The following is a 26,995-nucleotide window of genomic DNA, read 5'->3' as shown; positions in this document are numbered from 1 at the left end:
AATTACATATACGTAAATAACACAGTTCGTATTTAACGTAATATCTGTGTAACCGTTCAAATCCTAAGAATACTAATTAATATCGTTCGATCAGCCATTTACCCTGACTCTCGTATTAATATATCCCATCGTGTTTCTATTATTGCTCCCTTTTTTGTTTTCTTTCTTTTTTTTACTTCTTTTTTCTTTTCTTTTTCTTTTTTCCTTTTTTTCGTTTGTTTTTTCCATCATATTTTTTTTCTCGAAACAAGCTATAACGAGAGAAAGCTAGCTATAGAAACTTGATACCAATAAATCGAAACTGTTCAAAATGTTAACTGGCAATAATCGAGGCGATTATTACTCCTTTATGATTTTTATTGCGGATTCTCAATCGTTTCCTTCATAAAAACAGAAAAGAAAAAAAAAAAGGAGAAAAAATCTTTAAGAGTTGTTAATAGAAAAATAAATCTCTCTCTCTTTCTCTCCCCTTCTTTTTCTCTCTTTATATCTTTTTCACGCTTTAATCTCTTCCTTGTGGTTGAAACTTTTATCCAATGGAAGATAACACGAAATCTCTCTCTCTTTCTCTCTCTCTCTCTCTCTCTCTCTCTCTCTCTCTCTCTCTCCCTTTTTCTCTTTCTCGCTCTTTCTCTCTTTTTCTTTCTCCTTCTCTCTCTCTCTCTCTCTCGTTTTGCGTGTACTTTGGAAAGGAGCCAAAACTTTGCAGACAGTTGGGCGCATAACTCGAGAAGGTTATTGAAATAAAAAGCATCCCTACGTCGATGGAGAATAATATTTACAGTAACAGACGTTGATGGCCAAATGCGCATTTTCTCTCTTTCTCTTTCACTGTCTCTCTCTCTCTCTCTCTCTCTCTCTCTCTCTCTCTCACTGTCTCTCTCTCTCTCTCTCTCTCTCTCTCTCTCTTTTTCTTTCGACATTGATACCAAACAGAAGCCGTTCCGAGGTTCATCCTCAACGTCCCGGCTTATCTATCACGGCCTCTTATCCTTATCAAAACTCACGTGAAATCTTTTATTTCACTCTTGGATTTTCCTTCGAGATTTTCGAGAGCAACCGGACGTTTTCCAGACACATGGTTTTATTCGTACTGATCGAATCGAAGATTGAAAGTAAATCGCTAGCTTCTTTCGAAATTATTATCTATGTATTTTTTATTAATTTTCTTTTGTTGTTGTTGTTGTTGTTGTTGTTGTTGTTTTTTTATATAACAATTCATATGTAACTCACGCAAAATATTAAATCACTCGGGGTATCGTCGCTACTTCTCTTTCTTTTCTTTTTTTCTTCTTTTTTCTTTTTTTATCTTAACTTCTTATATCTCACTCAGATCGACATTGAATTATTCTAATCTTTATCGGACGGGGGAGAAGGAGGAGGAAACAATTTTATTCTTCGGGAAATTTTTCATAACGCAACGGAAACGACGAGAGAAACGACTCGTTGCGTTTCCGACGTGTATTCTGTCTCGTTCGTATAATTTAGTGGAAGAGAAGAGTAGAAAAAAAAATAAAAAGGAAGAAAAAAGAAAAAAAGAAAAGGAAAAAAAAGAAAAGAAAAGAAGCGGTTAGTCTTCTGTTTGATGTTGAGACGATAAATATGTCGAGTCTAAGATAAGCGATCGCGTTGAGGATACAGGATGAAAAATGGCGAATTACACTTTCGGCGCCTCTCACGCGGGGAGGTAAATATACGGCGAATATACTACCAAAAGTTCTTTCGATAAACCACGCGCCGTTTACTTTACTAGAAGCAGATGAGATAGTATATCCATTGGATATACTTTTTTCTTTTTGTTCTTTTGAAAAATGTTGACAGAAAAAAATATTTCAATTTTCTCAATTCTTTATTTTCTTTTTTTTCTCTCATCTTCCCATCTCCCATCTTCTCTCTCTCTTTCTTTTTCTCTTCTACGTTATAAAATTCGAAGCATTTTTAAATACAAGAAAATATTATGATAATGAGAAATACATATATATATATATATATATATATATATATATATATATATATATAAATAACAAAAACTCGGCTCCGTTGTGACAACGTGAATTGACCGTGAGAAAAAAAAAAAGAAAAAAGAAAAGAAAAGAAAAAAGAAATTCTCTTGATCGCAAAACTCTCGTAGAAAATAACTCTCCTGTCGAACGAAAAGGGTGGTCGACGATTCTAAAGATACGCGTGAGGGAGGATCATACTTCGCGAGATCTTTCGTAAATGTAGCGTAACTAAAGGAAGAAAAAAAAAAGAAAAAGGAAAAAGTAACGGAGAACGAATGAGGACGTTTGGTCGGCGTTTAGGTGTGATATGGCGAAGTGTAGCGTGGTGTGTCGTGGTGTGGCGTAGTGTAATGTGGTGTGGTGTGATGTGGTTTAGGAGTGGGAAGATGAGGTGAAAGGGGAAGGGAAAAAAAAGAAATATCTAAGAGAAAAAAAAAGAAATATCTAAGAGAAAAAAAAGGGGAGAGAGAGAGAGATAGCAGGGGAGAAGAGTGAAAAAGAGACACACGTGAGCGAACGCGCAGACGGCGTCTCGCGCCAGAAATACATAAAGCTCGACGCGTCGCGTCGCGACGGCTTCGCCGGAAGGGTTCGCCCGAATTTTTTTCGTTGACACTAATTCCACGATGGCATCGTTCCTCCTCTCATCTCCCTCTCTTCCTCCTCCTCCTCCTCTTACTACTACTACTACTGTTCCTCTTCCTCTCCTCTGCTTTCATACACGAAGCCCGGTAGTAGCAACTACAACGGTGGTCGATATGATCGAGTGAATTTATGAGTCTGCACCGATCCGACCGTACTCACAGGCACCCACACATTTTAGGGAAAACGTGTAAAAACGTATAATCTCTCAACGTTAATAATAATAATAATAATAATAATAATAATAATAATAATGACGATGATGATGATGATGGTAATGATAATAACAACAACAACTATAATTTAATAGCTCATAGTCTGAATTTAGTTATTTTTGAATAACATCGTTAATTAGAATGTAAAAGATAATGATTAATTTATTTTGATTCGATTTGAAATTACAAAGTAGAAAATGAGAAGGGATCATACGGTAAGATTGTTTTGAAATTAATCACCTCGTTTATTTTACGTTTGTTTTTCTTTTTCTTTTTCTTTTTCTTTTTTTTTTTCTTTCGGATTATTGGAAACAAACTCGAGAAGACGTTTCATGTCGTTATAGAGTTCCGTTTGTTTTTCGAATTAGCTTCGAAATTTATTATGAAATACGAATAAAGTGATCAATTTAAAAATACCATATGTATATTATACAATGCTAAGGAAGAATAAATTTATAAAATCTAAAAAGATTTATCGAAAGGAAAATACCATTTTACGTAAGATTGAAAGCTATTAAACATAAGAAAAGAGACGTATCCTACGATAAAGTTAAATTTTTATATATAGAAATAATTCAATAGATATTTGACAAATATTATTCGCATTAATATATCTACAAATAACAATATTATTGATGAAATTAAAAGAGAAATTTTTGTTTTTCTTTTCTCGATCTTCGAAACCTATCGTTGTTATCGAAGTGTGCAATAAAAAATGGCAAGAGTTTTGTCGAACAATAATTCGGACTACATTAACGAGAATGTTAGTTTATTTTCGCGCATGTACGTTACTTTTACACTTCATTAATTTTGTTTTCTTACCATTCTTGACCACGCACCGTCTGAATTCTCAGGATAATTCTATATTGGCGTAGAGCAAGTTTGAAAAATAAAATCTCTTTCTTTTCTTCTTTTCCTCTTCTTTTTCGTTGTTGTCGGCCTTAACAAGCTCAAGCAAAAACATTTATTAAAGTCCACGGGATGTCCGCTCACAGGATTCTCAAGGTGGACTCGAAATTAAAGGAAAGAGGCGATATCGAGTGTCTCGAACCGGACCTACATATATACATACATATGTGTACGGCTGACGCATCGTGAGGAAATTTTAATTACGCCTACTTTCTCTTTAGGAAAATCCCTTTCTTAATCTCTTCATTTAAAATTGTCGTTATTCGATTTATCGTTAAACAGAAAACATGAATATTTTCTTCTTTATTATCATATATTATTATATTTCGAAATACGTATCCTTGAAATAATTAAGCGTGCTCTCAATTATTCAGTAAAATTGTGAATTTATTATAGAATAAACGAAGTAAGTTTTATGATATTTGGTATAATATAGGAAGAAAAAAAAAAGGAAACCGTGCGTAATAACCATCGATTAATTTTCCCTCTGAAATAATATTTTATTTCAAATAATTAATTATTGAAAAACAAAAAGAGAGAGAGAGAGAGAGAGAGAGAAGAAAATAAAATACACAAATTACTCGATTAATTTACTTATGAAATATTTTCCTCTGGGAAAAATATATAAAATCTAATTCAAATAATAATCAATTATCAAAGAGAGAGAAAAAGAAAATACTCGACCCATGCTCATAATCAGATCGATTTAATTTAATACTCCCTATTTTATACGCTTTACAAGAAAATTCAGATCTGCGTAAGAAAGATCGATGTGACATGAGATCAGTCTTTATAAAAAGATCAAACGAAAGTGGTATAAGATATATAAGTAGATAACAGTATCGGGCACTATTAATCATATCTCGCTTAAGTAGTATTTGTGTCATCACCTACGTAAAGATGTCTATTAAATTTATTCGTTACCTTGAAATATATTGGACTAACGTCGAGATAAACTCGAGTAGTCCGTATGGTATAGCAATTTGATCGAAAACTCGCTTCGAGATCGTTCTCCCATTTAATGATTTCATAAAGAACGATCTACTTTACTCGTTTAAAAGTTCGAATTCGTTGACGGAGAAACGATTAATATTGCAACGATAAGTGGAACCGTTTGACTTGTTTCTCTCTTTCCCTCTCTCTCTCTCTCTCTCTCTCTCTCTCTTTCATTCTCTCTTTTACTCTGATATTTAATGTATATGTAAAATCATATTTAAATAGAGACACACTCGTACAACACTAAATTTACAGAGCACTCAGTTCAAAGTGAAATTTTAGTTAGGAAGTTACGAGCAATTCCTCTCGACTTTATTGCATTGGTTGTGACTCCATTAAAACCTTCAAAATGTTCACTCCCTCTCCCTCTTCCTCTCTCGCTCCCTCTCTCTCTCTCTCTCTCTCTCTCTCTCGCTCTTTTCTATTCCATGTTATCACGTTCGATATCTCGAAAGAATTCGTTAGTCTCTCAAACCAATCGTTTCTCGCATCGAACACTTCGTACAATTAAACGATTACGACGTATAACTTCGAGTTTTATGCTTGATTTCATCCGACATCTGAAATCGCGTTGGATTATAAAATGAATTTTATAATCCAACGTGTGGACTCCCACGTTAGAGTCATACGATATTTTTCCAGATGTTTTTATTTAAAAGTACGACCTCGATTTAATACGAAAGAATTTTCTTTAATTTTTATTACAAGACTATATATCGTATATCTATATTGTCTCTAGTATTGATTTATGTTAATTTTTAATATAAAAAGATTGAAATGAAATTTGAATTTTAAAGGAGGAATCGATTAATTAATCTTCATTGTTATCATTAATTTTATCTTTTGATATTCTTTCCTTCGTTTTGTTTGATCCTTTGTATGGATTTTGTTATTCTCATTAGCTTTCATTTATGTTAATTTTTTTATATTATAAACAGATAAAAGATAAAGTTTAGATTGTAATGTATCGATCGATTAATTATTATTCATTGTTATCTTTAATTTTAAATTTTGTTATTATTTACTTTATTTAATGCGAAAGTGATCGCTAATGTTTAGACATTATATTCATTATTCATTTTATCGTAACTACGAAAAGATTTTTTCTTAATTTTGAATGAATGAAAAAACTTGATACGTGATAAAAATAATTTTCTGACGTAATGACCTATAAAGTTGTTTTTTTCATCAAATCATGTTTGTTACATTTTTCTGTTGTTTTATAGAAATTAAATCATACGAACACGTTAGAAATCTTATAGAAAAATATTTTAAAATTTGTTAAACCATAAGAAAAGATATAGGCATTAAAGATAAAACATAAACGTTAAATGTTATCCCGATAAAATGTCAGATATATTATTCTATTAAAAATATCGTATTATTGAGCGCAACAATACTATTATTATATCATTTAATTTTTTCTTCATTTTTTCTTTGCAATCGATTCGTACGATATTTATTGATAACCATCCAGTATAGTTCCATGAACCTTTCGAAATATGTTAGATAGATGATAGAAAGGCTGACCACATCGCACGTCGACGACGTACTTAAAATACTCGGGTGTACTCGAGAACGACGATTTTTGCCAACCAGAACGAACCAGCACGACCTTTCATCATTTTTCCACGGTGTTTCGATAGACGTGATAAAGCGCAAAAAAGTTGAAGTGTTACCTTACTTCCATTTTACCTGACGACATTCTTTATTCTAAAAGAAGTTCTATTCCTTCACCCATCAACTCCACTTTTTGCTCTCACCTAAAGCGATTCGGCACGTTTTTATATAATTGTCGGTAAGATCATAGGTATAAACATAGTTCATGTAATGTATTTCAGAAAAAAGAAAAATAAAAAAAAAAAAAGAAAGGAACAATCGATCTATCAATAAAACTTGGACCATGATGCAATAATTGTTATAACGTCTACTATGTCCAGTGATGATTTGCTTTGCCAGACCGGAAGTTAACTCTCTATCACTTCTATACGATTGCACGAGTTTGTTAGCTCGTAACACGAACATCGGCTTTACAAAAAACACGAAACGATAAATAGAATTGTTATTTCGGTCGCAGATGCGATTGTAGGGGAATAAATTATAATAATCAAATGAATTAATTTGAGTATCGATCGAGACCGCCGAACATTATATTAACATTTCCAAGACAAATTGTTTTACTGGTATTAATTGAATATTTTTCGTTATTCGATATAAGCTGAAAATAATAATTACTTTCAATTTAATTTAATATTTTTGTAATTGTTTCATAAACATAATCATATCTCGATATTATTAAATACAATTACGCAGTTCTTTTTTTCTTTTTTTTTTTTCTTATAGATATGTAAATATAAAGAATATAAGAAATTAATAATACCGGCAATGTTTACGGATTTTTATGATGTTCGTACATTTTTTTCATGTTAAACAATTCTTTTCCCATTAATAAATTTTTCGATCATTTTCGAAATAATAAAGATAATTATATAGTTATATATAATACGATACGGTACATACATACGAGCGAAATGAATAATCGAGTCAATATTTTCGATATACATGTGTCATTTTGAAAGGAAAAATAAATTTTATTTTTTCATATACATTTATCTTATACGATCACGTAGGATATTAATTAATGCCTTGTAAACTTTTCGATCATTTTCATTTTCAATGAAAATATAATCGATAAAGTCGAGAGACGATAAACAACATAGTATCATCAAAAGAAATTCATCCCTTTACGTTGAGAAATATTTTCCCCCCGCAGTTTCCCACCCTTCTGAAAGTTAGATCTCTCCTTCTTTTCATCCCGTTAAAGTGCCTCACGCAAATCGTCACCGGCGATTTCCATAATTTACGCGTGAATGCACGCGCGTGTCCCATTAACGCCACTGCCGGCTGCCAACGCGGCTGGCTTTTGAGAGAAGAGAGTGTGAGAGAGAGAAAGGGAAAGAGATAGAGAGAGAGAGAGAGAGAGAAAGGGAAAGAGATAGAGAGAGAGAGAGAGAGAGAAAGGGAAAGAGATAGAGAGAGAGAGAGAGAGAGAGAGAGAGAAAGGGAAAGAGATAGAGAGAGAGAGAGAGAGAGAGAGAGAGAAAGAAAAAAGAAAAGGAAGGAAAAAAATGAGAAAGAGAAAAGAGAGAGAGAGAGAGAAGCTGAAGAAACAACGTTTCACAACGCTCTCCCTTTTCCTACACGTTCTCTCAACTCGCACGCGAGTTAAATTCACGCGGGCTCATGCACGCAACATTGTATGTATTTCTCTCTCTCTCTCTCTCTCTCTCTTTCTATCTTGTGATATTTTACGAGCACCATATCGTGATAAATTTGTCGTTATTAATATCGATCATCTCTGGTGGAACAATAAACGTCATTTCGACCATACCGTGTTACGCGAATCTTTTGTATAGATTTAAGATGAATATCAAAGAAAGAAAAAAAAATGGTGTCAAGTCACGCAAAAAGATCTATTTATGGTAGATAGATTGAATGAGATCTTATTTGCGAGTCTTTCTTGCACACGTTATTTTCTCTCTTTCTCGCTCTCTCTCTCTCTCTCTCTCTCTCTCTCTCTCTCTTTGACACACATATATACACATATATGTATATATACACATACACACACACACATACACTATTTTCTTTCTCCCTTTTAAATTCGTATTTATTTTCTAAATATTAATTAAAATATTTTAATTAAATCCCATATTGAATATTTAAATTTAATTCAAATGCAAATTGAATACCATTTCAATTAAAATTTTCCATGAAAATTTTCATTTATTTTTTTTTTTTTTTTTTTTTTTTTCTATTTAACCATCGAACTTTGAAACCGATTGATAATTGAAACGAATTTTCAAATGATAACTCGTGAACATATCTACTTTCAAATTTGATCTAGCTTTAAATACAAAACAGTACGCTATAACCAATACGATTGAATGTAATCTCGTGTGTATATATTTCTCTGCTGGAAATCCGGAGAAAGAGCGGTGATAACATCTCTCTCTCTTTCTCTCTCTCTCTCTCTCTTTCTCTTTTTCTCTCTAGTGCTCGCTATACGAATTCTTGCGATTCATTGTAGCACAGAGCAAAGCACGGCTCGAACTCGCGAAAGGAAGTTTGCGTGCCGGCGCGCTTAGAATCGTTACTTAGAAAATACTTCTCGGTAACGTCGTGCATAAAAATCGGACACGAAGTGAGAAACGTTAGGAACGGAAAATAAAGAGAGAGAGAGAGAAAGGGATTGCTTAGAAAAAATTTATTTTTCTTTTATATATATGTATGTATATATATATATTTTTTTTTTCTTTCGAATATAAACATCGATTATAAAACAATACAGATATGTATTTAGAATGTTACAAATGATTCGAGAATTAAAAGAATCTAATACCGGTATAAACTTATTGGAACAATTATCGCGATATGATTTACGTTTAATGATGCGCAAAACAGTCCGTAGTAATAATTATCTCCTAATTAAGAGATATCACAATCATCTACTTCCTAAGTTCGTTTGCACTCGAGAGAATTATAGCGTTCCACTTTTCATCGAATTCTCTCATTTAATATTATAAACAATAACAATATTATCGTTAATCGATCTTCATTCTTATTGATTTTTATTATCGATTGATCGATCATCTTTGATTATTCATTCCATGAAGGGTCCTTATTTAAAGAAAAAAAAAGAAAGAAAAAAGAAGAGAATTAAAATAAAAGAATAAATAAATAAATAAAAAAAGAGAAATTATTCCTCTATTATTTGCAATTAATTTATAATAAATTTATAATGAAATCGCCGATTTCAATTTAAAAAAAAAAAAAAAAAAAAAAAAGATCACTTTTATCTCTTCATCACTATTCATGGTTTTGCTGTTAATCCAAAAAAAAAGAAAAAGAAGAGAAAAATTTCGATGAAATTAAATTCTCAGATAACGATAATAATAGGATTGTACTAGGTATGTAAGTACCTATGTGTGCAAATTGAAAAGAACTTTTATAAGTACTTACGTACATACATACGCCCAACCATGAACGATGACAAGAGTGCTCAGGGAAAAATGTGAAAAGCGGAATAATAGGATAAACGTGGGTTGGGGGAGAGACAAAGAGTTCTACGGAAATGGTTAAGGCGATTTGAAATAGCACTCTGAATTGCATCCATTCGGAGATTTCAACAATGATCAGACAGAGAGAGAGTGAGAGAGAGAGAGAGAGAAAGAGAGAGTCAGTTAGTCAGTTAGTCAATCTGTCAGTCTGTTAGTCTGTCAGTCTGTCAGTCTGTCAGTCAGTCAGTCAGTCAGTCTACCAACAAGTCAACCAGTCAGTTGATCGGTCATCGTGGACTTTGGACATCATTGTTGAACAAGAGTGATTCGCCGTTGAAAATTCTACGAATTCTTTATATCGTCCTATTCGAATCATCTTAAAGCGTAATTACAGAGATTTATCAAGTTTCTTTGTAATGTGAATGAAAAAAATATTTTACAAGTTTGATCATCTCATATAGAATAGGAAATATAATTCAAAATGGACCTTTATTTTTTCTTTTTTTTTTTTCCTTTTTAATTCATGGAAACCTTTTTTTGCATTAACTAGGAATAATTTCGTGATGAAGTATAGTTAAAAGAATTGTTTGCTCTCATTTAATTAGATAGCTGTTGCAATAGAAATAGTTGACATAAAACCGGTTTGTGGATTGACCCTCGTTCGACTGAGAAAATTAGGCCAATAAGAGAGCAACCATAAACATGTTATTTTCGTTGGCGCAGATGCGTCGAAAGAAATCGTTGTAAACTTTGGAGGGTCCTATAACATGAAGTAATTCGAGCAGATATATAAGAAGAAGCGGGATAAGAAAGAAATGTTATAACAATACAAAATTGGTCAATATAAAGATCTTTCGATATATTGAAGAGAAAGAAAAAAGGGAGAGAGAGAGAGAGAGAGAGAGTCTTCGAAGAACTATAAAATACTAAAATAAAAAAAAATCTATTCTCTCTCTCTCTCATAAATACTTTTCATTCTAATATATATATATTTTTCGCAATAATAATGCTCGTTCGCTTTTAATATCAATATTCCAATCGACATTCCATCGTTCCCAAGTAGAATAGAATCGAGATCGCTCTCCTTAATCCAGCACGGCAATGCTCGAAGCCACGATCACTTCCAATCTAATCACTGATGCAAGAATAATTATCGTGCGTGAATTGTTAGCTTTATCTGTCGCGCTTTGAAGTAAAAGAAAGCAGGTGGCGTAATATAGCATGCTGTTAGCACCAGCAGCAGCAGCAGCAGCAACAACAACAGCAGCAGCAGCAACAACAATAACAGCAGCAACAATAACAGCAACAGCAGTGTATAGCATGCAGGCGGCACAGCGGCAGCTAAGCAGCCGTCGAATTGCGAGAGACTCGCCGGGCGTCGAAGTCTATCAGAGCGTGTCTGAAAGAGTTGCATTGATTTTTCAACGATTCCAGTTTGCGCCTGGCATTAGAGTAAGGTATCGTTACCTTACCTCTAGGATTACTATATGTTCGTTGAAGGCACTCGCCTTGTCTCTTACAACCACCTTCTAATGTTTTTATTTTCTTTACACTTTTTCTCGATACACCTATTGATACATTTGTATTTATATATGTATATTTATTTATATTTATATATATATATATATATATATATATTATACATATATATATATATATATTATGTGTGTATGTATATATATTTATTTATTTATTTATTTATTTATTTATTTATTTATATGTGTATATATAATATATATATATACATATATTTTTGTATGTGTATGTATAACTGTTACATTGATATATCACTATATCTTTTTTTAGTCTTTTCTACCGGTAAACGACTTCGAAATCGTTGTCGTCACGCGATTGGTCGAGCCCACCCGGTAAAATGTCGGAAACGAGCGATTCGTTAGACTCGTTTCTTTCGACGGTTTTAACTCCAGTTCATTTATGTAAGATCGATATATACGAAGACTCAAAAGCGCTTGAAATAAGAAAGGGAGGGGATAATATATATATATATATAGAGAGAGAGAGGGAGGGAGAAAGAGAGAGAGAGAGAGAGAGAGAGAGAGAGAGAGAAATAGAGTGAGAAAGAGAGAAAGAGAGAGGGAATGACACCACGTCAAAACATACTTTCGAAATTTATACTTAAACCATATCGGCCTATCGATAACTCGATCTTGCATGCCAAATTCTTAGAAAGTCCGCAAATATTCTCCATTCGATCTATAAATTTTCAAGTTGGTATTTCGATCGGACATTTGCAAAAAAGAAAATAAAAAAAAAAGGAAAAAAGAAATTGCAAAAAAAAATTAATTTCCTCGACTTTTCGCTCGCGCGCTTATTCTCTCAGAACGATATAGCAAAATCGAAAGCGAGATTGTACGAGGTGATCGTTCGTTCGGCAAAGAAATATTGGAAGGGAACGATTTGGTAAACCAGTTTTTCCTCGTTCGATCTCTCGAGTTCTCCCTACAAAGTTTCTTCCTCTTCTTCTAAAGTACATTGGACTCGCGTTAAAATCGCCTTTTGATTAATAGATAGATACGCGTTTAGTTTTTTTCTTTTTTTTTTTTTTTTTCTTTCCATTGCAAAGTTTTGCCGATTTTATTTTCTTTTTACTTTTTATTTCTTTTTTGTTTATAGATAGATAGATAGGAAGAGAGAGAGAGAGAGAAAGAGAGAGAGAGAGAGAGAAAGAAAGAGAGGAAAGGGAAAGAACGTCGTCGTCTGACGTTCATTGGATTATGAAGGAGAAACATATGCTTATGATTTAGTAGAAATATTTCAAGCGATTATTTAATCTGTCGCACGAGTTCCTTTCTTAAATGATTCATAAAAGAGTAATTTATGATAAGGTCATGTGATCATCCACATATAATATACGCTGTGTTATTCGAATCGTGGCTTGTTAATCTGTTTGCATTAGAGATATTCAGACGAACGAGAGAACGATTCCAAGGACCCTCGTCCTTTCCGACGTCAAACGAAAGCAAACAAGGGACTGTTTTGCGTGAATATATATATATATATATATATATATATATATATATATATATATATAGAATACGTATAGAATATATATATAGACGTATGTTTTTATGTATGTATGTATTTATTTATTTATCTACCATTTGCTTTTGAAAATCATCGACCAAAACTAATTTTGAAATTAGCGAATATAAGAGAAAATATTTTTCCTTTTCCGTCACTCTACCATTTTGAGTAAAAGAATCTCGATCGATAATTATTTGAATCAATTATTTATCATCTTTTCAAAATAGTAAAAGTTTGTACTATGATTGTCACTATAATTAACATACGTTAAAATAAAAATAAATATTCTCAAATGTTAATAACAAACATTAAACAATAATTTGTATTATTCGTGTCCGCAAAAAAAAGGAAAAAAAAAAATAAAAAGGAGTTTTTGATAAGAAAATTTCATTTACAATCTAATATTCTAATCGTCTCGAATTCGTTCTTTATCAAAAATACGTATATAATAAAAATTCATTAACAATTTATATTATCTTCTGACGTTAATCATAAACGCATCTTCTAGACAATTTATTTGTCTAGGTTTGACGCAAGAACCTCGTTCTTCTTTCAATGACAAAATAATAAAGTTCAATATACGTCTCTAAATTATGTGACGATTTACTCGTGACACGATATTACATTACGTTCTAGATATATATAAATATATACACACACACACATATTTATATATATTAGAAAGACATGAAATTTCCATTGGAAATCTTCTGAATGTCGTACGAATATATTACGGAAGGATAAGAGAATAGAATCTCAAGAAAGCTCTCGGTACGTTGAACAGCTTAACATGAATATCCATAATAATCGAAAAGGTCGATTCTTCGGTATTTTCTCCTTTTTTATCTATTATTTCTCTCTCTCTCTCTCTCTCTTTTTCTCTCTCTCTTTCATACTACTCTCTTCACAATTCACCGAGCAAGAATGTTTTTTGTCAAAGAAAGACGTAGTCAGTCTCTTCGATATTCATCTCCATTCTGTTCTTTAAGGCTCGCTTCGAAAAGCTCAAATTCGTCTCGACAGAACAGACATAGCTTTTCTCGTCGAAGAAACTTTTCCTTCTCTCCAGGGAAATAAATCGAATCGAATCGTGACTCGACTCAATTCAACTCGACTCGATACGATTTCGTACGAATCGTTCGATTGGTTCGTTAAATAATACAAGAACAGGAATATAACTTTTTCCTTTTTTTTTTTTTTTTTTGTTTAATTTTTTTTACTTTATCAATAACTTTTTCTCTATTTTCATTTATTTCTTTTTTCTCTTTGATTATCATTATCATGATTATTATTTTACTTTTCTTCTTTTTTTTTTTCAATTCATCTCCAACGACAATTATCATTCTAACGATATGTAATAACGTAAGTAATAAAATGTGCACGCACCTATAGATGAGGACATGTCTGTGGATTCATCCGAACGTCTTATGTAAGTTCCAAGGCCGTTATCTTCGCGATGAAAATATCAACGATTTAATGTTACGGTACATCGCACGTGAATGCACGAATGATTTATGGACCATACTAGAGAGATAAAGATATAGAGGAATAGTGTGTGTGAGAGAGAGAAAAAGAGAAAGAGAGAGAGAGAGAGAGTGTGTGTGTATGTCTGAACAATTTCGAATTTCCTACTTGGCTTTCGAGTTAACGAATCGATTATGCAAAATGGTGATGATACATAGACGAACGACCGGTTTTTGAAGTCATCAATTTTTATCTTTTAAATGCAACAACAGCACGTTACTTTGAACGATCGAAATTATACCGAGAGATAGGTAGATATTTGCACGCAACTTATCCTAGTCTTGGAAGTCTCATTTCTACTTTCAATTTGCCTTGAACTTCTTTGTCTTCACGGCTCGCGGCTAACCTATCGGTTAGACACGAATAGACCGATCTGTCGTTTTAACATTTGCATTGCCTCTGTTAAATGTATGTACAATGTACATAGATACTATACATATATACGCCTCTTCTTACATTTCCATCGATACCGTTACCCACCTCGTAAAACGATATCTTGACGAGCCGTTAAAACGAAAGGAGAATGGACTTTTCTCATCGATCTTTTACCTTTTCCTACGAACGTTCTCTTTCTTTTCGATTGTAATTATAATTTTAAATCTGTTAGGACGATGCGAAATATTCTTCGATTCTTTTTTTTTTGTTCTTTTTTTTCTTTTGAAGGAAACAAAAGAAAGAAAATTTATATTGCTAATTTTATAAAATAAGAGAACAAATTTTAATTTTGCTTTTATCTTTATTTTATTATTATTATTATTATTATTATTATTATTATTATTATTATTATATACATGAAATATCTTTCATATATAAAATTTAATTTATTATTTTATTTCTTTTTAATTTATTTATATTTAATTTATTTTTTTTCATTTATTTTTCTGATATATGAAATTAAATTATATTTAATAAGATAATAGATATGTACATGTGAAATTTCTAATCGATTGTTTTATCTCATTAGTATTTAATTATTACATTTTTAATCATTAATATGTTATACCCTTTTTGAATAAATTTATAAGGACGTGTGTATTTTGACTAGATAGTAAAATACTAATGTAAAGGTTCACTGATCCGAAGGAACACGAAGTGATTCGTTTTCTGAACCCTTGTCATGTTTTTTTCTACCGGTCGTTTGGTATAGGACCCTAAGTTGAGAGAAGCTACCGGACCCAAAACAGGAAAAACAACGTATTTCTCTCTTTCTTTTCACGATTAAGAAAACAAGATAGAAATATACACAAAATAAAAAAACTGACCGGAGTAGGCATAAAACGTGAACCCACAAGAAAAATACATATACGTACGTTCGAAGCTAAATATATACAATCTAGGGACAGATTTAGAAATCCTGCTTCTAACGAGTTTATTCGCTGTGTCTTCTAAATAGAAAAATAAAGAAATAATACTTGGTTATACGGTGTACCTGACATATAGGGTGTTCTAATTTATTTTAAATAATTAATCGTATCAATTGTTGTCAATTTTTTTCCACGAAAATAGAAAAAAAAATAATTTATCAATTAAATTATTATTATTATTATTATTATTATTATTATTATTATTATTATTATTATTAATTTTATTATCATCCATAATATCAGATTATGAAAGATCATTATTATTTACGAGCGAAAATCACGGACACATTGACTGATGTAGAAAAAGAAAAGAAAAAAGAAGAAATAGAAAAAAACATTCTAATATCTTGTTTAAATAAATAATAAATAAAATTGTAGATTTTATCAAGATTTATATATGAATTATATAAATAAAATAAGAAATATAAAACTTCTATATTTTTTTTTTTTTCGTTACTTCAGTCAAATATAAACAAATGAAGTATATAGTTTAACTCTTATACTTTTATTAATCTTATAACATTCATATATTTTGTAATTCTTATTACATTTTATTTCCCACACAAAATTCTTTTACTACGTATCCATAGATTTTGCAAAATATTTGAAAAATATCAATTATACTCGTACAATGCAATATAATAATATCATTACATGAATGATATAAATAATTTATCAAAAATTATATAATTTATGAATAGACATGAGAAATAAATAAAAAATTGGATTAAAAAGGATTAAAGAGGATTAAATATATTCGTTCATTGTTGAACACGAGGAGAAAAAAGGAAGGAAAAAAAAAGAAAAGAAAACAATAAAAAAGAAAAAGTAACAAAAAGAAAAGAAAAAAGAAAGAGAAAAATTCGTTTTTCCGTGGAAGGAAGAAAGGAAGGAAGGAAGGAAGGAAGGAAGGAAGGAAGGAAGGAGGAGCGCGGAAGCCGATAATACGACCAATGCGTCAGAGCTTTTATCTCAAAGAGTCTCATATTGTTTCCTGTCTCGGAGAAAGAGAAAGAGAAAGAGAAAGAGAAAGAGAAATAGAACGAGACAGAGAGAAAACGTCTTCGTAATGCATTCTACGCTCTAAAGAGCAACGATAAACCTCGTGAGAGACAGCGTGCCGTGAAACTTACGATACAAAAGCTCCTTGGTTCACACGGCTTTGCGCGCGCGCGCGCGGCCGCGAGCCTTCACAACAAGAGAGAAGAGAGAAGGTGGCAGGTTTCACGTGAAACAAAAAGAGATAAAAGGCTAATCGTGGATTCGAAAGTAAGAGGTAGAAAAAAGAAAAGAATAAAAAAAAAAAAGAAAAAGAAAAAAAAAAAGAAAGAACGTAAAGAAAAGAGCTCGTGTTTCCCCTGAGCTAAGGCTAAGTTGCGCCTCCGGCTCATTTTTTTTTGTTTTGTTTTTTTTTCTCCTCTTTTTTTATGTATATATATATATATATATATATGTATATATATATAGGATTTTCGAAGATAATTCGAATAATCACTAATCATCATCGCTAAATCATAGATGTATGAGATTTGGAGAAGAATGTTTTTTTCTTTTTTTTTTTTATTATTTCGAAGGACACGTCGAATATTCTCTTAATTATCATTATTATTATTATTATTATTATTATTATTATTATTATTATTATTATTATTATTATTATTGTTATTACTATTTTCTTTTTTATTTTATCTCTTATTTTTTTTTTCCTTTTTCTTTCTTTTTTTTTTTGTTCCATTGTATTAAGAAATATCTATTAATCACGTTGGTTCGGATTTAATAAACCGAGTAAATCGCGTCGAGTACGACATGAAGAAAAATTGTACGATTAATAACATCCCGTTTTCTCTTCGTTGGATTGAAATTAGAAAAAGGGAAAGAGGATTTCATTCGATTACCAAGACTTGGAATTAAAATCGCTAGGCTGAAGGAGGGAGACACATCAGCGAGATAAGAGAAACTCTAACGAAACGAAGAAAGAGAAAAAGAGAGAGAAAGAGAGAGAGAGAGAGAGAGAAAGAGGAGACATCTATTTAAGAAAATCTTCGTAAGGGGAAAGAGGTGCAGAGTTAAACCTCGTAAGGACGGATAAACGATGGAAGAGAGTTAGAAAAAAGAAAGAATGAAAAAAAATTAAAGCAAAAAAGAAAGAAAGAAAGAGAAAAGAACGAAAAAAAGAAAAATAGATAAGGAAAAAGAAAAAAAGGGAAGAAGGAAAGAGTTGCTTGGTTGGCCAGACCCATTAGTCAGTCGTAGAAGACAGGTGCCTATGATTAAGAGTATCAAGCTATGTCATCCGGTGTGAGTTGGCCACTCGCCAAAATCTTAATTCTTTAGTCGACCCAGACGCAAACTTTCAAACTACCATCGTCTTCGTCTTCGTCTTCATCTTCATCTTCATCTTCGTTTTCATCTTCGTCTTCGTCTTCGTCTTCGTCTTCGAAGACGACAACGTACGACCGATTATTAGCCGCTCTTTCCAACCTCCTTGGCCCTTAGCCAAACATGTTGCAAACATGTTCTGGAATTCCCATCGCGAACACCTTCGATACGTGCCGACGATATGTCACGGATTTACTCGAGCTGGCGCTTTTACTCCTCCTCACATATACAGATATAAGTTGAAGAAGGAGAAAGAGAAAAGGAAAGAAAGAAAGAAAGAAAGAAAGAAAGAGAAAGAAAGAGAGAAGGAAATATTTTCATGGCTCGCTCGCTCGCTCGCTCGCTCACGAAGAAGAAGAAGAAGAAGAAGAACAAGAGGAAGAACAAGAACAAGAACAAGAAGACGAAGAAGAATAAGACGATGGTGGAACAGGCAAAGCGCTATTCCCGGACGTTTAACGCGGATCGAATCGACAAGCATCGCTCGAACACCTTTTCGTTCCTCTTCAAGATCGGTTCCGATCGAACGACCCTATGCACGTTTCACGTCATTTATTTATTTTCACGGCACGCGATACTTACTTCAATATAATAGATAGACGTATATACGTATTCAATATATCGACATTTATTATCACGCCATCGAGAAAGGAGCTTTTCTTTCTCTTTTCTATTTCTTTTTTTTTCTTTTTTATTTATTTTTATTTATCTTTTTTTTGTCCCCCCCCTTCTTTTTTATCTTGTTTTTTTTTCTTTTTTTTTTTATTATTACTCTTTTTTTTCCTTTTTAATGGAGATGAATCAACGTTGAAAAGGGTAATCATCGTTTCCATTTATCGATCGTGTTTGAAAATTTTTTTCCATAGATATTTTTTCTGAAATTTCTCGTCACGTACTTATCTATCTTACATATATAAAACAAATTTACAGATCGAATCGAATTAACGATATTTTTTCATTTATTTATTAGAACGTATTATTCCAATTGGAAAACTTTTCTAATATTATTAATTTGGAATTTGGAATTTGTTATCTCTGATATTAATTGTCTAAGATATATCGTAAAACGTTGAAATGAATGAGAAGAAAAATCTTAAAAGAACGAACAAATTAGAATAATTATCGAACATACCTTTTCAACGAAGTTAGAGAAATAAATGATGAAGGAACAAAAGAAGAAAAGAAAAGAAAAGAAAAGGTAAAACAAAACAAAAAAAAAACAAAAACAACAAAAAAAAAGAAAAAATAAAGGAAGCAAGGAAAGGAGATCGTGCGAGAAGGAAAAGAATAATACACATGCGATCGGACCGAGCTATCGAGAGAAGCTGCGAGGTTCCTCGACTTTTCAGATCAGATTCATTGACCCCTTTGAGAATCATTCTCGGACATTTGTACTTTCCTTCTTTTTCTTTTTCTTTTCTTTTTCTTTTCTTTTTTCTTACTACTCCGACATAAACATAGTACAGAACGGAAAAGGAGAAAAAGGAAAATAAAAAGAGAAAGAGAAAGAGAGAGAGAGAGAGAGAGAGAGAGAGAGAAAAGGAACAAACACGAAGATCTTCTTCGTTCGTATCTGATCGACGATAATGATAACATCGACAGATAGGAGGAGTCCTTGAAGTCGTTAGTTAAACGTTGAAGCTGAAAGGTACTAACGTGTAACATAGTTTCTAACGATATCAAAGCCAACTAATCAGAAAATAATAAATGTATTAAAATCCTTAAAATTCTAACAGAGAAATCTCAAATTTATTTTCTTCTATCAAATATTTTCGAGCATAAATTATTACAAGAATCCAATGATTTTAGGCCACCGCATAGAAATACATATATTCATATAATAAATAATTATGAATCATAATTAGATGGTACAGAAATTTCTCTATAAATATGATGGAGAGTGGTAAATAAATTTTTTATAGAAATTATTTCTATTTATATACAAATGGAGATATAATATGGTATAAAAAGTTATTATACATTAAATTACCATTTGTATACAAATAAATAATCTGATATATAGTAGATTAATATATAAATTATTTATATTTATTATTGTTTATATATATATATATATTTAAACAGATAATTTTCTATAGAAAATTAATAATAGTAAATTATTTATAAACGAATAATTATGTACTGTTCTATATATTTTTATAACTTAACGACGTAAAAATATCCGACATGGACATACTATTTGAAATTTTTTATAATGGCGTCTGTAGCAACATATATTCATTATTGAAAAAAATAGGAGATTGAATTATCTCATGTCTAGATGTTACGAGGAGTGATATGCGAGAGCGGCAAGATGAAACGTCGACGTCCCATCGAGATAACGGAGCACGACCAAACGTAGAGAAAGGGAGTGTAGCAAACGTTTATGAACTTTACCGCGCCCTTAGTCATAGCCGGCGCCCTAAGCGGAGGTCATCCGACAGATAAACGACGAAATAAACAGGAAACCATGAAAAACATATTTTCTTCGTTTCGATCGTCGCATGAACTGGTTCGCATGAACATCATACGAATGAACTGGTTACGAGAATAAAAAGAGAAGAAAAAGAAAAAAAGAAAACGGAAAAAATTAAGAAGTTAAAAAGAACAAAGAAAAGAAAAATGATCAAAGAAAAAAGTATATATGATCTTTAAAGAGGAATCGATTAATAGAAAATTAACAAAGGATTAAAGTTGTTCTTATTGAATTTTGTTAATGAGCAATAAAAAATGTAGGAATTATTCTGTTAATATATTGATTGCCTATATTTTATTATATTTTATTTTATTTTATTATATTATGAGGACACAAATTAGCCCCATTAAATCGGCCATTGCCGGAGGCTCGCTTCTGACTGAAAAGTGTGTCGCATTCGATCGGCCTCTGAGAAGAAGAATTTATTACAAAGAGAGACATGTACTATATGTACGTGCACACACAAATACAAAATATACACATACACAGAAAGAAAAAGAAAAAGAGAGAGACAGAGAGAAAGAGAGACAGACAGACAGACAGACATACTCACACACATATTGTTAGTAGTCCAGAACGTGTAAAATTATTCAGATATTCGGATTTCGTAGAGATACGCGAAAGAAATTTTCCAAAATCATTTGATCTATTTTGGAGAAAGAAATAAATGATGATATCAGTTAGACGTAGAAATCGGTAAGATTATGAAATGCAAAAGCTGTTGAATTTTATGTAATGCAAAACTTATCGCATTTCGCTTTCGTCAATGGCAATAGTATATATATATATATATGTGTGTGTGTGTGCATATATATATATATATATTTTATAAATTTTATATACATACGTATTTTATATACATATAAAAGCAAGCAACTTAGCAAGACGTGTATACACGTATACGGAACGTGTCGTTGCAACGTGCGGATTATTCAAACAAGTGGAGCATGATCCAACGGTATGTGTTTGTATATATTATAAATATATACTGATATATATATATATACATATATATATAAAAGTATATATATATATGTATGTATCTTGCCCGATCGAGCAAAACCTTCTTGCTCGCGGAGAAACCAAGAAGCGAGTTTACTAATCACCCGAGAAACGCCACGATTACAATCCGGTGGAATGCGCTTAGAGCCGTCCTTTCGAAAGGCTTCTGCTCTCACGTTCTCTATCTCTTACTATATTTCTCTAGACACCGTATATAAAAAAACCGATACATAGAAACTACTATAAGTCGATAACTATCGACAGATTAAATAATTTTTTATTTAATCAATGATTTCTCGATCAAACAGAAATATATTATATTATAATTTATGCGTATATGTTTTACAATTGAATGTTTTATTTATTTTTTTTTTCTTTTTTTCTTTCATTTCTTTTTTTTTTTTTTTCTTAATTTTATTTCATTGAAATAAAATTCAATTGTAAAATTAATATCTAGCTTGATAATAATTATACAGGCAATACTTTCTCTTTGACGAATGACATACACAGATTGTATCATTCTATACTTTCACAGATACGAAAGGGAGTATGTACCAAGAAAGATCTAACTTATCGCAACTCTCGAAGATCACGATCGTCGCACGATCATATAACCTCCAACTAAGAGAATACATATATACATATATATATACATACATACGTACATATTTACTTGAGCTGCATTGTATTGAGAGATTCGAGAGACTTTTCACGACTTTTTGCCAACACGAAAGAAAGTATTTATTTAACGTTCTGATTATATCGTTAAGGAGGGGATGACTTATCATACCGATTAAAGCAACCGGAATATGAACTTGTATTAAAACAAATGCAGCAATTTTTAAGTTTACAATATTCTATTTGTTAATATGTAATGAAAAAAAAATGTTGTTTGAAAATCGTTTTTCTTTTTTTTTTCTCTTTTAATAGTTACCTGCAAAAATAATTAATATATAAGATGTAATAGAGAGACTTGAGGAACTTATCTTACCAGTTGTGCTCTTTCTCTCTCTCTCTCTCTCTCTCTCTCTCTCTCTCTCTCTCTCTCTCTCTCTTTCATTTAAGAAGAACGAGACCAATTTGATAGATTGGAAAAGTTTTTCTTGTGCGTATCATCTTTGCGAATAATTGCCATACGGAGATTCTCGCGAACCGATCATTATAATTTATTACATATCGTACACATATATAAATCAACGTACTTGTGTTTACATATACGCATCATATATATATATGTACGTAATACACAATATCGCGTATATATGTATATACCCGACCGACAGCGAGTTTCCTGTTGATTTTAGAGAAACTTTCGACAAGCTTCCTCTTATAATTTATCGCTTGCTACGTCATTATCGTCAATAATTATGAATGATCGGTCATCCGTTTGATGATTTCCCGGAAAATTTATGATTTGAAAAATCGACCGACTTTATTGAGATCAAAATTTTTTAAACTATGATAAATATATATATATATACATATATATATATAATTTTACTATTTGATTTTCTTTCTTATTTATAATTTTCTTTCAATTTTTGTCTATTTTATCTGGTTATTTAACCCCCTAAATGAATTTTCCTAAAAATCATGATCTAGTTAAATCACTTTTTGTCAATATTATTCATGTCATAAAAACAATATATATATGTGTGTGTTATAAAAAATGTTGATATATTATATGATATATAATAAATATATCACAAATAAATTGATGTAAATATTTCGAAATAAAAGAAAGAGGAAAAAGAAAGAAAGAAAGAAAGAAAGAAAGAAAGAAAGAAAGAAAGAAGGGAAGAAAGAGAGGTATAAGTATCTTCTTGTTATCCACGTACGTCGATTTCGTATCACGTAGGCACTTACAACTCGCATAAATCATACCTTACCATAGGACCTCCATTTCGTAGCACAAAGCCCGTGGCAATGCGCGTGAGGACACGATAAAAGATTGCCGATGTTTCACCTTCGAAATATTCAAACCCTTCTCTCTTTCTCTCTCTCTCTCTCTCACTCTCTCTCTCTCTTTCTTTCTATCTATCTATCTTTCTCTTTTTCTTGTTATAAGTGCGTGTTACGAATACAGTTTCGCGATAAGAGATATTGCAGGAGTACATTGAAAGTTTCGACAATTGCATTATTGAATCTTGTAACGTGTTACAACGACCTCGAGAATTCGTTACGAGTTTGTATCTTTTTTTTTATTTCGTTCTTTTTTTCTTTTTCTCTTTTTTATCATACCTTGCACTCTCGATTACGTGTGTATGCAATCAATACGAAGATAAAATTATATATAAGAAAAGGAGACAGATAGAAAAAAAAAAAGATATAGAGAGATAGACAAAGTTATATTAAAATTAATTATAGTGTAGGTACAACGTGTTATGTTAATCATAGAATAATTTATTGTCATTAAAATTGAATCGATTAGCATCATAAATTGAATGTCTTATCGATCTCAATTTTTCTCGTATAGCTCATCGAATTTTTTTACAACTTATAATTAATAATCATGTCATTGAATTCCGAAAGATCAAGGAAAGCTTCTACATTGTTAATGTACCCGATATTAATACTCGATGAAAATTAATACATTGTTCATTGTTCATAAAGGATTGAAAAGAATTATTAAAAAAAAAATGAGAGAGAGAGAGAGAGAGAGCGAGAAATTGCATTATTCACACAAATTTACATTAGTTACAAATGCGATACTATTATTACTATCTCATTGTTAGTCCTATAATAAAATATTTGATACTATCGATTTTTGTCCACTTTTCTCACGGCTCTCGTTGTTCGTAACGACACATCGAACGATCGTGAATTCGATTCTCGTATTTGTACGGCTTATTCACGAAGCAAACATAATCGTAGCTTACCATGCGTATAACGGTAAAAACAGAACAACGTGCATTCGTGTATGCATGTTACGTGCAAGTTCTTAAATCCTTATAGATCTTCAAAAGTTTCCAATTATATTCCTTTCGTTATACATACACAGATATAAAATGAAAAAGAAAACTGTAACTTGGATATTTTTTTTTGTTTGCTCTTTGAGCTATATATATATATACATATATATTCATACATTTAAATTGATTGGAACATGTGCCATATGTAAGAAAAAAAAAAAGAAATAATAAATAAATAAAAAAGAAAAAAATTTGTTCATTGAAATTATCTCAAAGATTGTGTTAAACGAGAGATAACCGTGAGGATAATCTTTAAACTCAATCTCTTGAGATTCAATGAACAAGTAATAGTCACGATTGGATCGAATTTGTTCCGTGTCGAATTCCGTGAGACGAACAGGTAATTTACATTCACTTACGGGATCGAGAAGGTTCGTTCAAACTCTGGCCAGAATGAATACGACTTGATTAATCAATTAATTGCCGTTGTCCGTTTGTTCAGTGAACCAAATGATCAAACGATTGGATTAGGTTACCAATTCGTTTGTTTTTGGTTCTTCCTTGTCATTTACCGTTGTCCATTCTAAATTTTATAATAGACATTGAGATCGTTTTAGAAATGAAAACAAAAAAGAGAATTAAAAATTTATAATCATTTATCTCGAACTATATATACATGCATTTACATATATACAATATATATATATATATATATATATATATATATATATATATTGTCAATCGATTGTTAATAAATTAGGTTACATAAAATAAATTGATCCCAATAAAAGGAAATAGATGACAAAGAATTATTTCATCAATATCTTCTATCGCTATAATACTAATTTACATGTTTTCAATCTATTTTCAGATAATTCCAATGCGACGAGCGTCAAGAGGAAGGTGACGAGGTTGGGTCACATACGAGAGTCGAATAAGATCAAGCAGAGATACTTGAGCTTGGTGGGACATCGGAGGACGATGATGATGTTACGATCGTTTTTATTTATTCTCTTCCTCGTTGTAAGGCATTGCGAATTGGCACCGATGAGAGCCAAGGATTTGGCTCTAGACGATGATATACCATCATCGTCATCGTCATCGTCGTCGTCGTCGTCGTCGTCGTCGTCGTCGCTGTCGTCGTCGTCATCGTCATCGTCATCATCATCATCATCATCATCATCATCATCATTGTTGTCCTCCTCAATGCCAATGTCAAGAAAAGGATCTCGAAGCTCATCTTCACCAAGCGAATTAACCTGGGAAGCTTGGTTATTGGTCGATGCACAAGCTGGTGATCACACTGGTTTAGACTCGGCCAACATTTTACGAAAGATCACACCGAAGAGTATTTTCTTCGCTCCGACTCGCATCGAATGCGCCGAAGGCTATCGCGCTGATACCATGGACAGATGCGTAAAAGATGTTAAAATTGATCACGAAGCGCAATTCGATTTCCTCTTGAAACGCGTCAGTGCTATGTACTTGCAACGATTTGGTGCTAATACTCAGGATCAAAAAACGAAAGATCAGAAACACTCTTCTGGTCCACTTCAATTAAGCATTCCCTTGCTCGGTGCACCGATAGCTGCCTCTCCTGTTGAGACTCAACAGATAACGAAGAACGAGGATGAAGGGACGAATGTAAGGGTCGGAGTTTTACCATTTTTGGAATTGATCGCTGGTTTACGCGAGGATAGCTAGCTGTATTAATATGAACGGCCTAAATTATTTTATTCATTTTATGTGATACTTTTCATTTTTATTAGGACATCTTTATAACTAATAATAGATTTTTAATCGAGAATTTTTTTTTTCCTTTCGACAAAACCTTTATTATTGATATTATTGAAAAAAAAACGTGACGTGTTAAACAATGAATACTAATTATTTATCTTTTCTCTCTCTCTCTCTTTCTTTCTTCTCTTTCTTTTTAAATAATTCTCGTAATATTCATTTGTTTAGTATTAATATTAAAAATGTTAAGTACCTGTCTTTGCGTGAACCGGTAATAACGTTAACGTCATTTTCCCAATGCAATTCTTGAAAGTGTCTGTGATTTGGAATAAATATTTTTATTAATTAATTCGTCTTGCAATGGACACGTATATTTCATATTATTTTCTTGTAAAATAAAGTGCCCTTATTCATAATATAATATATTCATATATCATGAAATATTTGTTATCTAGTCATTGCATCGATTCTATAACGAACAATTTTATTTCTTAATACTTTGAAGGTAGGACGAGTCACGTGATTCATTGTTTATATATATATATGTATATCAATTATCATGTACATAAATATATATATATATATATATATATATTAAAAAAAAATAAATAAAATAAAATGAAATAAAATAAAATACTTTAGCGTATACCGGCAATTGCGTATATCAGTAACAACAGTGATAATGAAAATAATAATAATAATAATAATAATAATAATAATAATAATAATAA

At 31.6% G+C, this 26,995-nt stretch overlaps 1 protein-coding gene across 1 annotated transcript in view; it reads left to right on the top strand.

Moving 5' to 3' along the window:
• LOC118443709 (uncharacterized) overlaps positions 1 to 26,995 on the top strand; it is a 51,970-nt gene that overhangs the window by 20,837 nt on the left and 4,138 nt on the right. The window contains exon 3 of the mRNA XM_085660522.1: positions 25,399 to 26,171. Coding sequence (XP_085516648.1) covers positions 25,509 to 26,171 — 663 coding nt within the window. The 5' untranslated portion in view covers positions 25,399 to 25,508. The remainder of the gene's footprint in view (positions 1 to 25,398; positions 26,172 to 26,995) is intronic.

Source organism: Vespa mandarinia, chromosome 1 (genome assembly GCF_050613455.1).
Source record: "Vespa mandarinia isolate Hongniang chromosome 1, ASM5061345v1, whole genome shotgun sequence".
NCBI lineage: Eukaryota > Metazoa > Arthropoda > Insecta > Hymenoptera > Vespidae > Vespa > Vespa mandarinia.
Note: the sequence above shows the minus strand (reverse complement) of the source record. Positions and strands in the feature narration are given on the sequence as shown.